The 13,631-nt window shown below is 39.0% G+C and overlaps 1 protein-coding gene across 1 annotated transcript in view; it reads left to right on the forward strand.

Annotated features, from left to right (window-relative positions):
• ZCCHC24 (zinc finger CCHC-type containing 24) overlaps positions 1-11,746 on the forward strand; it is a 121,378-nt gene extending 109,632 nt beyond the window's left edge. Inside the window, exon 4 of the mRNA XM_049809858.1 lies at positions 5,036-11,746. Within this exon, the coding sequence (XP_049665815.1) occupies positions 5,036-5,149 (114 nt within the window). The 3' untranslated portion in view covers positions 5,150-11,746. The remainder of the gene's footprint in view (positions 1-5,035) is intronic.
• The last annotated feature ends 1,885 nt before the right edge of the window (positions 11,747-13,631 follow it).

The following is a 13,631-nucleotide window of genomic DNA, read 5'->3' on the forward strand; positions in this document are numbered from 1 at the left end:
AAACCTCCCCGTGAGAGCGCTTACAGGAATTTACAGGACATGGGGCAAAAATTGGAGGCCTGTTGATCTCAAGGCTTATTGAGGCATAGAAGACCAAAGAACTACCCTGACAAAGCTGCTCTATGGCTATTCCAAAAGTAGTTTCCTGGGTAGTTATTTTAGCTACTCTAAACATAAAGAGACATCTCAGATGGGACTTAAACCTACATCTTATACTTCCAAGGAATTTGGATTTTGTAGTTCTTTATGCTCCTTCTTACCCTGCTCCAGCAATGCAGCCAGTCCTTATAGCCATTCACTGGCATTCTTGGCACTATAACAGCCTGGATGCCAAGCTTTGAATTCTTGTTTTCTTCCCCTGCCCGCTATAGCGGCAACATCTGCGCCTGTGGTTGCTTCCTGGCTGGCCTCTTATCAAGGCTTCTTCTCTGACTTTGTGGCTAACTCCAGTGCTGTTTGTGATGACAGCTGTTGCACTGGTGCAGAACCAGCCATCTGGTGACCGACTTGTCCTCTTGGACACTATTTTCTTCCAGCTGTCAGGAATTTACTGTTGGACTGGAAATAATTTGGTATGTAAATACATTCTTCATGATATCCAAGCTATTATTTCCATGGGCAATGCAGTGGTCCCATAATTCCCATACCTGGGTGCATTCACAGCCACCTTTCTTCTCTCAGTATGGGGAGGGATGGATCTGATCACTCAAGCCCAGTAAACTTTTCAACAGTTTCAGGTCTACAGGTATGATCTTTTGACTCTTTAGATTTAATAAACCTTCCCCAGCATGCCCATACTTGTGTGCTCCAGCAGTGAGAATACAAATCACCCCAGACTTCTGCTTCTCTGAACTCTAAAAAGAGATTTTCACCATTTAGCTCACATGGTTATCATTCATTCCTAGCTGGCCTGTCCCCGAGGCATGCTGCTGACAGAGGCTGCTTGCTTTCTGTAAGCATCGTGCCTCTAATCTGCAGCCTTCTTATCACTGTCTCTCAGATCTACAGCGACAACTGAGGGCCTCATTAATGTCCCTGTTGCCCCCAGAGAAAAAAGCAGAGGGTCTGTTGCTCAAGAATGCACATTGCATTTCATCCTTTTTCCCCCAGTGCATAATTTTTTATTGGACTAAAAATTTACAAATTCATGATAGTATGTGTGTCTTGAGAGAAGCATAGCTAGCTATGGCTCCTTAAGACTGTTAACCTAACAATTATCCTGCCAGCTAGTTATAGAATCTGTTCCTATTCACATATCTAATCTGCCATTTAATCCTCTCATTTGCTCCATTAAGACTTGAAGTAATAAGTCCAGAAAATTATAAGTGTTTTACATATGAATTTTGATGCAATCCTTTATCCATCAGTGGTGCCATCAAGTTGTTCCATTCTACAGCAAAAAAAAATAAAATATTCAGTCTTCTAAATACAAACATAAGCAACCACATTATTCCATTCTGCTTCTTAGTGGAAGCAATTTTCCTCAAGGATGTCTTAGTAATGCTTTCTCTGATATCTAACGCTTCATAAGGGTGAGCTTTTTGTTTTGAGGGTTTGGGGTTTTTAACTGACTTGTGGGGAATGCAGAGTTCATGCAGTACATGTAGACTGGGACAGCAATAGTTCACAATCAAAAGTTAATGCTCAGGACAGGAATTGCTATATAAATTTGAATTTATTTCAGCTTCACTCCCCTGAGGCAACAGCTTTAGCCACTGCTAAATGCTTTCCTGGTGGAGCTGCAAAAGATTATTTCCACCCGGCAACTACCAGGAGAAAATTAAAGAAAGACGCACAAAAATTAAGAATGTAAGAGTGCCCACCCCTGTAGTTTTTACTGAAAATATGGACTGCCAAATCCTGGATGCTTGCATTTAAAAAAAGACAATGAAAATTGAAGTATTATATTTAAACTCTCCATTTAATAGAAAAAAGCATACCTTTCCCAGAGAAACATAGCAGGATTTTCTGCTGGTTTACAAGCTCCATTTCACCTCTTTCTAAGGAAAGGAATTATTTTTTCAGCCAAATAGCCTGTCCCCTTCTCCACACTCTCTCCAAATGCATGGCTGAGTTCTCATGCTACCAGCCTCTCAGCAGCAGCACAGGACTCTTGCAGCCTCCTCAGCTATTTGGATCTTCTGCATAATTCAGGCAATCCCCGAAACTAATACACAGTGTGCAGCAGCCTGACCCTGCCACACCCCTCTTGAGCCAGCATCTTCTCCTTCCCCTCTGCTTCCACCATGCCAAAGCTGGTGAGAATTGTCCAAGGATTGCCTGTGCCAAGAAAATCCAACCTTGACGGACACACAGCTCTTCGGCTGTTTAACATCCCACCCTTTTAGCATGGTATAAGAAAGGTCGCAAGGATGCAAGATTATTACTTTAAAGTCCTCCACAATTAGTAACAGTCAAATAGCAGCAGGACAAGAACAGTTGCTTCTCAGGGTGTTTGAAGGGTTTTTTTTGCCTTACAAGAAACCCATGAAGAGAAAACAGCAAATGGAGATAAACTGGGACTTCATTTTATGCAAAAGTTGGACTGAAGTGGTTTTGGGACACAAACCACTCAAGCACACTACCAGTTTTGAAGCCTCAGCCCTCCACTGCCTCACCAGAAACGTAGTCCAGGCTCTGCTCTGCGCCAGTCCTTCCAGCTGGCCCTTGGCAACCTGCTTTCCTGCGTTCGTAACCCCTCTCTCCCCAGCCTCTGTGTCGTAACATGCTGGTAACAATAACATTTCTGAAATCAAAATGCTTTGCAGGCCAAAAAGCTGAGCTCCATCAACACAGGGGGAAAGCAAACCACGGAGAGCTATTGTTTCTGAAAACTGTCCAAAAACTCTTGGCGCTTCAAGGCATTCCCAATGTCCTTTGCACTATTTCCAGGAAAAGTTATTCCCAAGGCCTTGCGTATTAAAAAAAAATCTGGCTTATATCAATAAACATGATAACTGCTGTATTTTTTCTCTTAATCAGAGCACAGCTAGCATGTAGAAGCAATCAGAGCTGAGTCAAATAGCCTGTTTTAAGTGTAGCATTTCAAAACTCTCAAATTTGCTGTTGAGGAGCATAAATTAACTCTTGGGACTCCTGAACCTGAGCATCATGTTTGACTACATTTATGTAATGCAAATTCTTGAAGAAAATTTGTGGGAAGGTGTTGGTGGAATAAGTGATAGAAAAGACAGAAGGGCAGTTTTTCTGACCAAATAAACTTATTCAACTTGTCTGTGTTGTGGCAGAAGCACTGCCTGCACCCGTGGTTTGGTTGCAAGCTTAGAAACAGGATTGCTGGTTCTGATCAAAATCCTAACATACTGACTTCCAACAAGTCATTCAAAGCTCAGTGGGGCTGCAGGGGGAGGTTAAAGGACGTAGAGGAGATGAGGTGTCTATCTACCTTCCTTATCCTCTATCTGATACAGGGAATCCAATTTGCAATTAAATTGTAAATGAAGTTAGACTCAAAGACATATAATATGTGGGCCAGGACAGACAAAACTTCAGGCAATATCTGGGTAACAAACCATTGGCAATCACTGCTGAATTACTCCCATATATTTTTTTTACTAGCCGTGCAATATAATAAGTGTTGCACTTATAATCCAATACAACCAAGCAAGAATTTGCAGACATCCCTTGTTCAGGATAATATAATATATTTTGTCTCATTTTAGCTATTCAGAGAGCTGAGCAACCCTTCTATTCTCTGGATTATGAGCTGTTCTTGCAGTGTTACATAGCCAAAAAAAAAAAAGCTTTGAATGTCTCTGTTCTTCCTATCCACCGGGTCTCAAGTGGGTGGCTTTGGAAGAAGAATTTATAAATGAAAACTTAGATGATCAGATGTACTTTAAGATTTTACAGATAAAGGAAAGTCTTTAGGATTTAGGAAAGGCACGAAAAGATGAATGGCCATAACTTTGTAATTTATATTTATATTTATCCACCCCCTGCTCCAAGAATCACATTTTGAAGAGATAAGCAAGAATCTAGTATCCCTGAGAGAAGCTTATGGCTTGTTTTCAGGTTTCGCACCACATGCTGTCTCTACCACAGTCCCATAGAACAACCAACTGCTGTCTTCATGAGAAGGCACTGTGTGATGAAACAGACTTTCAGGTAGATTTCACAAAACCAGAAATTATGGGCTAGGAAGTTTTGTATGTTTTCTCAAACAAATGGTGCACTTTATGATGTTCTACCTCACATCTCTAGCACCTCTCTACCTAGTAGACTTTCCAAACACTTAACCTTACTGCAATATTTAACGTGGGTATTTTATTTTCAGAATGATTGTGAAACCCTTTACATGTCATGGAAAATTAAAGAACAAAGATCTACTAAAAGCAAAGCAGTTTCATTCCCTTGTTTAGCCAAATATACTTCCAATCCAATGATTTCACAAATATTATTAAAAATACATAGTCAATACATTAGGGGTCAAAGGGTTGCGTTGTGAGGTAGGGTAGTTTGGTTTGGTGGGTTGTGGGTTTTTTTTTTTTTAGTTAATAGCTTTGCAGCTGCTCTACTTCAAAAATTTCAGCCTCAGAAATATGGGACTGAGTATTGGGAAAACCTCATTTAGCTATGTAATATCTTTGCGTGGTTAAGACAGTTTTCTTGTAGCAGCTAATCCTAACATTGGTAACCCCTGCTGGTGTTGCCAGGTAATGGGACTCCCATGCTTGAGGTGTTAATGCCTTTGGGACATCTCAGTTACTGGAGCCAAGAGAACAAACTCTTCTGTGTTACTGCTTTTATAAATACAGTCCCCAATTAAGTCTTTTAGTAATTTGTCTACGACAAAGTTAGCACCACCATTATGAAGAATGACATTAAGTATTGAGGCCCCTCTGAACCAATGCAGAGCTCAAAAAAAGTTTCATCCCTTCAGGACAGAAATACAGTACCTTTATAATTACTAGGAGAAAGCTCAGTTAAGCATAAAAGTAGGCTTCACATGCATAATAAAGAGTAACAGTGACAAAACCTTGGATCTAATCTGATTTCCTTCCCTTCACTGTAGAGACCCCTGGAAAAGCCGGATGGCCTGGATGTTTCAGATCAGAGCAAAGAACATCCCCAGCATCTGTGTGAGAAGTGCAAAGTTTTGGGCTACTACTGCCGCCGTGTGCAATAAACCTTCAAAGTGGCCTCTTCCCGTCCCCATCATCCTTAAAGATCCTCTGGCAGCACGCGATCAACAGCAACACAACAAATCAAGATAAAAGCTAAAATAATTGCCAATATTGCCTATCTAATAATATGCCTTACCATTAATAGAATGTAACATTTCTCCTGTGCATGTGCACGCATGCAGCAGGTATTTACAGGACTATGATTTGTATACATACATATATATGTAAATTTATATATATATGTACACACACATATATAAAGCGTTACTGATAGTGTTCACAACAGAACCACAGTTGCAGGTTCTACCGATTGTTTACACAGACCCTATATCATGGCCAGGTGAAATGAAGTACTATTCAATAAGCAAGGTTTAATATTCACAAGGAATATATGTTATATGTATGGCTTTTGCAGTGGTTAAGTAACTGTGGGGCCACTAATTGCAAGCACTTGCCCACGACACGAATGTTATTCCTATTATATGACAAGACAAAGGAAGATGAAACAAGCCACAGCATAAAAGAAGGAAAATTATTGTTTTCCCAGTTTTAGAAAGTCTGAGAGTTTTGTGCTGCTGATTTCTTGGACTTTTCCTATATGTTGCCATCGCTTGGTCAGGGCTTAGACAAAATCATTTTTGCAAGATGTGGCAAAAAAAGTGAAAAATTGTTTGAGGGTGTGGGTTGGGTAGAAAGGGAATGCCATAATGGGACCCAGAGCATCAGGAAGGATTCCAAGAGTTTTTTTGGAGGAGACAAAATTGGCTTGCTTGTGTGGCTAACAGATCCTTCTCTTGTCATATAATCCCGCTGAAATGGTCCCTATATGTGTATGGGTTGTTCATTAGGCCACAAGCACACTAAATTTACTGTGAATAAGGGGGGATAAGAATACTTAAAACTGTCCCCAAAACCCTTAATTGAAAGATTAGCCAAACTTACTATTTATAATAGTTTTAAAGCCACTTTCTGGAAATATTTTTATGTCCTGTTTTCTACTGTACAAATTTGTTATAATATAAAACTTGTTAGCCATAAGGGTGTTTTGAGGCATGGGGAACACTCTATATAACCTTCCCTCTTTATGTCTTCCTGAAGTACCTACATACCTGAGGAGAAATGTAGGAGTTAATATTTCATTACCCCATTTCAGGTAGAACTTTGTGCAGGGGCATCCTGCTGCAAAGAAGTATCTCATCAGGGATTGGGAAATGTCATGAACTGAAAGTACCTCAAGACAGTATCCTGTTTGTATGTCTACGTACGAGTACATTGGCAAAAGGACACAACAAGCAATTCACTTGCAGCATTCACTAAAAGTTACAGGGATAATGTTTGTTTGGGGTTTTTTTAATCAGCAATTTCAATTTTTATGAAGTTTCCTTTAGAGAGATTGATTTGTATGAATGATACTTAGTGGAAATACTTTAAATCCTAAATAACTTGATGTGAGTTAAATTTGTTTTGAGGATTCCATAATGTTAAGACAGAGGGGGTTTTATGCCAAGTGATAGCAGGATGTTACCAGTATGTACAGTCAAGCTCTTGTAAAGCAAATTGAAAACTTAGGGTAAGCATTTGTATAGGAAACGTGAAGCTCTGCAAATTTGCTCTAGGGTTAAACTTTTGCCATTTCCCTGCTTTACTATAAGCACAGCAAAATTGTTTCTGCTTATTCTGGTGGTAGCGTCATGTACGTATCTTGCCAACTTCATTATTTATGGGTAGCCCAAGTGACCCAGCCTACTGGTCGGAGCAGCGGATAAACATTGGGACTCCTGGCCTCTGATCACAGCTCTTCCATTAGCTCCCTGATCTGCGGCAAGTTACAAGATCCTTTTGGACCTCAGTTTCCTCCACTGCAAAATGGGGATAATAATACTTTAGTATTCCTACCTCACAGGAGAGTTGTGAGGCTTACTTAATATCTATAAGTGTTTTGACATCACTAGATGAAAAGTGCTATGTAATGCTAAAATAGTATTAACTAAATTAACCACTTCGAAACTAGTTTTGCCCAGTTGGCAATTCCATCGACTAAAAGAGCTGAAAATAAAGTTACTGAAAGTTAACACTAATAACAGTTCAGTTGCCTCAGCGAAGATATGCAGGTTTAGTATTTTCAAACGGAAACACACTTTGCACAGACTCAGAAATTAGCTTAGAGACAATTCTCTAAACTAAAGATACTAAACTGCCTGTACAAATAAGAATAAGAAAATACACAGGCAGATCTAGGGGTGGATTTTCAAAGCTTGACCTCTAGTATTAATCTCCGTAGTTTGTTTCAAGCACAAGTAATTTTAAAAGAGCTGCATACTAAACCAGATCTATTTTTTCCTCTTGAGCACTTAATAGTACCTGAACAAAAAAAAAAGTCACCTTGATGCTTCACATCCAGCTAAAGGACATGTAGAAAAAAACCCTTAGATTAAGAGAAGGGGAAATGTTGTTTTATTTTTTCCCTGAAACTAAGATGTTGCTATCAACCATTTTTTTCTGCGTTGAAATCATATTCCATCTTATGATAACCACTAGATGAGTAAAATAGCACATTCTTTGATATAGCTACATCAATATACAGCGTACCACCAGGTTCTGAACAAAGGCCAGCTACAAGATAACATTATATGCAATTGTTGCTATTTTCATGGCAGTCCCCTGTTAAAAATTGTTTATCCAGATTCAATGCTGCATGGCAATGCCTTTAGCTTATGGGTTTTTAGGTTGTACTGAAAATACATGTGATCAACTTTAACACAGTTGATGTCTATAGGTGTAGAATAATAATTCTTAAGAGCATACTTATGAGAGTTTAATATTTATATCATTGATATTTTCCAAAGCAGCAGACATATAAAGGTATTCAAGTAATATTTAGCATATTTGAAAAAGAGGAGGAGAACATATTCTCCCCTGCACTCATGCCGGGGAAAAGCAGATGGAGAACAAAATGCGCGGAAAAGCAAGAAGCAACACTGCCGTAATTCGTACTGCCTAACTCAAGAGGCTGCAAATCCATCCCAGTGCAGGATGTGGATGTGATCAGGCCCTGGGCACCCCAGGGCTGGAAGCAGCCTGCTTGTCTTGCCAACCCTGCCAAAAGTGGGGTGAGGAGGGAGAATGACCCACAGTCCCTGGGGAGCAGCCACAACCCTCTCTCCCCTGCAGCCGTGGGGCTGAACTCCTGCTTCGCTTCTCCCAAGCTGTGCGGGGGCATCCCCTTCTCTTCTGCCCTCGGTGCGCAGGGCTGAAACCTCGTTTCCCTAACGAGGTGGTGCCTGGGGAAGATGACAGCACCAAGCCTACACAAGAGGAGTGTTCCTCTGTCCCTCCCCTGTACGAGGTTTGCTCATAGGAGCCAACCCTGGGCATTTACTCCATGCTCATCTGTATATATTTTGTGGGTTGCTGGAAAAATACATCCACATAAGTAATGTACAACAGCTTGTGACCGGTGGCTTTTAGTTAATGGCACAGGAGGGAAATTTCTGAATTTTTATTTAGAAAAAGAAGAAGAAGAAAAAAGACTGATTACAAAATGTAGATTTCTTCTCTTTTTTCCCCACCAAAGGTAATTCACCTATAGACCTAACTAACTCTTTCTAAATTGGAAAAAACCTTAAAAACTCATATTTTTGACTGGAAAGAGGATGAGTTGGTTTACCTCTTAGATTTTTCTGATTTCTTTCTGATGTTCTCTTTAACCAGCTCTGTGTTTAGAACATCAGCTAGTAAGCCTTGAATGCATTTTTAGACATTTTAGTCTTCCCAGAAGCAAAGCAAGTATCAGTAAGAGTTTTAAATCAATACAGGCCTCCCTAAATTGAGTATTCTTTAGGGGTGTACCTGAGACAAATTTGGCTCTCTGCATTTATTTGGCAAACTGGATATTTAACTTTAGATGCTTGCTGTTGCCTGTCTACTAATCCAGCCAGTGCACACTTTTTTTTTTTCTTTAACCCCCCTTTTGGGATTTTTAAACTTTCATTTATTTCTTTAAAAAAAAAAAAAAAAAACAAAGCTAAACACATTTTGTTTCCTCAGTTGGTCGGAACATTTCACATGGAATTTGTCCTTAGCATTGGAACTGCTCTGGAGAAAAGTATCAGTGATTTGAAATGTGTGGTGTACGTTTTTAGCTGCTTTAACTTGATGCGGCTCCAATGAGGTTGTTACAAATACTTCATTTAATGGCGATGAAGCAAAATCCCTGTAGTTTAAAGAATGGCCCCATTTTAGCCAGTTTGTACTGCTGCTACCACAGATGTAAAATGATGCCACACAAGCAAACTTTGAGGTCTTATTGTCTCAAAGTTGCTTTTTAATTTCAGAAAAATACACAAGAGTATATATATTATTTCTGAAAACAGGTGTATTTTGAAGTTCCCCATTATATGGGACTTAGTTTGTAAACTAAAAATGTGAAGTTACCTATGTCCGAGAGAAGCCTTATATCAAGAAGTATTCTCTACATTTTACCTTTCTGTATAACATATTTAGATTATACATGGGTTGCGTACCTGTGATGCTCTAGCAGCTATTCCAAAAATAAAACTACTTAAAAGTTAAGAGCTTTTGGAAATGTCAGACTTCATAGATTAGTTCTTTGTCCTGCAGTCATGCAGAGTTTTGTTTGGGGTTTTTTTTTCCTGGTATGGATCCTAAGAGTTACCCACTGAACAGCGTGCAATAAATCATCGACATGTGTTTTTCAAGTTAAGTGAATTGACATACATTTTCCACTTGCCTTTGCCAACATATTTTTAAATGTGATGAACTATCCCCATACAAAAATCGTTCTTTAAGATATCACTCCATTCCTGATGGGGCTTCAATCTGTATCTCTTTCCTATCTGCAAAACCACTGCTGTCCATTCAGTTTGCTGAAGTGCTCAGAGGGCTGTTCGAGACCTTAGATATAGGGATGATGGTTTGTGTTTCTAGGATGAATTTCAAAGGGACAATCGTGTGCAGTTACTAGCTATAGATGATTGATATAAATGTTTACCCCTGTATGAAGTATTTTACAGTTTTACTTGCAGATGTGTATTTATCTTGAGTTATACTTGACATAGAGTTTCTTTCAATTTTTTTTTAATACTATGTGTGTATTTTGGAAACCTTTTTAGATGTTAAAATTTTTGAATGGTTACAAATATTTCTTGTAATACTGAATTGTTATCTGGAAACTCTTTGCAGTAACTTTTTTGTATATATTTGAGGGCCTTTTTAAAAAAGTATTGTTTGTTTTTGGGGGAAAGTTTTTACAATTTGGAAGCTTTCAGAAGGGCCTTCCTCTCAACTAGGATACTAACGGAGGTAAGAGTTTTCTTAAGTATTTTGCAGAACTAAGGATGTATCCTCAAGAAAATATTTATGGAAGTAATTTACTTTTTTTTTTTTTTTTACAATGCTTTTGTCTGTATAAAGTATGCAACAGAACTACATTAAGAAGGAAATATTGTCTACATAAAATATTATATGAAAGTTGGTACATAATTCTGACAAAAAACCTTGCAATTCTTTAAGCCATATTGTTTTTTGTTATCCTTGGATGAAAATATCAGTATTAAGTAACCAATATATTATTCAAGTGCTTAGACTTATATGAAAATGCTTATACAGTTTATTTATGTGTATTTGGGGAAGGATTGCTAGAAAAAGCTATCACTAGACGTATAGCAAGTGAGGAGCAAATAACAGTATACTGTCACTTTATGGCCTTGTGAGAGACACAGAAGATGCTGAAAGCACCCTAGAGACTCAGCTTTCAGAAACTCTGAAGCACAAGCGTTGGGTTTCAAATGGTGGTTCTTTCTTTTCCCATAGCCAGAGGGGAAGAGAGTTGGTTGGGACACTGTTTGACAACTTGACTTTCACAACTCTTTGCAGACTGTGAGCTCAGCTATGCAGTATCGGCTACAGCAATAATATCAATCAAAGGATGTAAGAGAAAAGGATTGAAGTAGATTATTGTAGAGGTTTATGTTTATTTTAATTAGAACTCATAGCAATATAGAATATGCATGTGCACGTATTTGAAGCATTTTTACACTTTACATTTCATGTAGTTTGATTATATTATGAAGGATTGGGTTTTTAGTTTGATATTTTACCATGATAAAATGGGAGGTCTGCCCAACCCTGTACTGGATTCTTGTTTCCTTTAAAAGGTTATTTAGTACAGCACTCACTGCCTTGTGTACTAGTGCTAAAACTAACACTGTATCTTATGAATTTCTTCAGCTTTAAAAAAATTAACCTAATTATTACTACATTTGTTTAGCTGTACCCACTGACCTTGTCAGATTCAGCTGGCTATTTGTATAATTTCTTTTTCTGTAACTGTTAATAAAATTGTACAGCTAAAACAAACAAAACCTATGGACAAAGGCCTCAGAGGTACCAGTTCTGCTTCAGCAATCAAGATGACAGCTTGCTCATCTGGTGACTCTGTTGCTAAAGAGACTGTAAAACCTCTGTTGTGGATTGTCCATAAAATGGCATTCCGACATGTGCCTTATTTGCTGGATAGTATACAGCTTTCCTCTAGTATTCTAGCATTTTAATGCTGTATTAAAGTACTGCAAAAAACAGCAAGAGAGTGGTATGGTTTTCTTGAACGTTCCTTCTTTTGAAGTTTTACTACCAGCTGCATTGGGTTCCCAGTTAGGGACTGGCCAGCCGCAGCCTGGTGTCTGCAGTGCAAACCTGCCCCAGTATAACCATGACCGAGACCATGTGAAGACGAGTTTCTGCACTGCAGCCGAGTTCCTGAACTGCAAGACACATCCTGTGCAAGAGCGCTTCACCCAAAGTCTCCTCTGCTGGTGGAACAACTTGGGTTGATGGTGTCAGCTCTTAGCTTTTAGCAGCCTGGTATTGTCTAGCATTCTTCTGAAGGAAAAAACCTCCTGTAATCAGACAAAGTACACTTTAGCCTTAATAGTTGGATGGGAAAGCTTAGGTGCCAGAAAACTGCTGTAATGAAAAGTTACATTCATCAATTTTGGAAGTCATTAAGCTATATCACTTAGAATTGAGGGGCTTGGATCTAATTCATTCTTTGTGAACAGTAGAAGCTGGCGAGAACTAGACCTACTAAATGCTCGTTGCTTATTAGCAATATTCTTCTCACATCCCCAATCAAAATTCACTGGCAAGCAATTTTTCTATTGAGAATGCCAATACTGTTGTGATTGGAAGTTAAAATAAAGATGTCATGAAAGTAACTTTGGACTTTAGGTATCCTGCCTCTAACATGAGAGATCCCCTTCATTTAAAACAAACAGAAAATTTTTAATAGACACACCAGCCCACAACACAGTTGTTCTATGCCTGATCACCCCTACAAACATGGTGCATATTTGACACATGGAGTTCTTTACCACTGTGACACCATTTATATCGCATAGCAAGCCTGACTTCTGGGAAGATTTGAGCGCTCATTCAGTCTGTGTGAGGGAGAGCAAGAACACGTGCATGTGTGTGTGCATGAGTATGTTCTGGGGAAGGGAGGGTGGCCAAGGAATCGTGCAATTCTGAAGCCTTTAAAAATGTGACTATTTCATCAAATGGTGAAAGACATCCTCCCAGCTGAGCCCCATGGAAAGGAAAAGCACATATTCAGAGCTAGCTGGTAAATTATTGTTTGAGAAACAAAACATACTGCTCTTCAATATAAAGCTTGCCAATAGCACTGTTCCCATAGCAAACAGGAGCCATAAAGCCAGACTCAGAACTGAAATACGTCTTTCCACCAGAAGAACCAGGGGCTCCCCAAATGCCAACACCTCAGATTTAGCACTCCACTGAGACCAGAAAAAACGCTGAGTAGACCAACTGCAAAGTCTTAGCTCCCCATTATTTTCTATGATTCCTCAAAGAAATAACTTTTACATATTTAAAACAAAAGTAAATTAACACAAACAATATGGCATCAACAAAAATGATCAAACTGCTTTCCCCTCATTTTTCATTGCCAAGCGCTTCGCCTTCCTGCTCTACATAAATGAGATTGAGAGACAATGCAACACTCTGCTCGTTACAGAAGGGCCAACTAAATCCCGCTTCAGGAAAAATAGGTATTACATATAACATTGGTACTTTGAAATAAAAAGCTGTTTCATTATTCTTCATGGAAAAACAATTTAAGCAGTACACCAAGGTTACTATTTTTAAAGTTAGTCACATCACATCAAAACCCCCATCTCAGATCTTCCCAGTATATTAGCAGGCATACAAATTAGACCTTAAATCCCAACTAAGTAAAACAGTCTGCATGTTACACTTCTGCAATCTTGCTTAGGGCCCCCATACACAGATCATTCACTGCCATATAACACAAGTCAAATAAAATAGGATACAACATTCAGCTTTGCTTTTCTCTAGTATTCACCTCCTGAACTTAGAGAAATGGATCAGTTGCAAACTCCTGTCTCAATAACACCAGCTATTGGGCCCACATCTAGTCACCAAGCA

Source organism: Accipiter gentilis, chromosome 9, assembly GCF_929443795.1.
Source record: "Accipiter gentilis chromosome 9, bAccGen1.1, whole genome shotgun sequence".
In the NCBI taxonomy this organism is placed as follows: Eukaryota; Metazoa; Chordata; class Aves; order Accipitriformes; family Accipitridae; genus Astur; species Astur gentilis.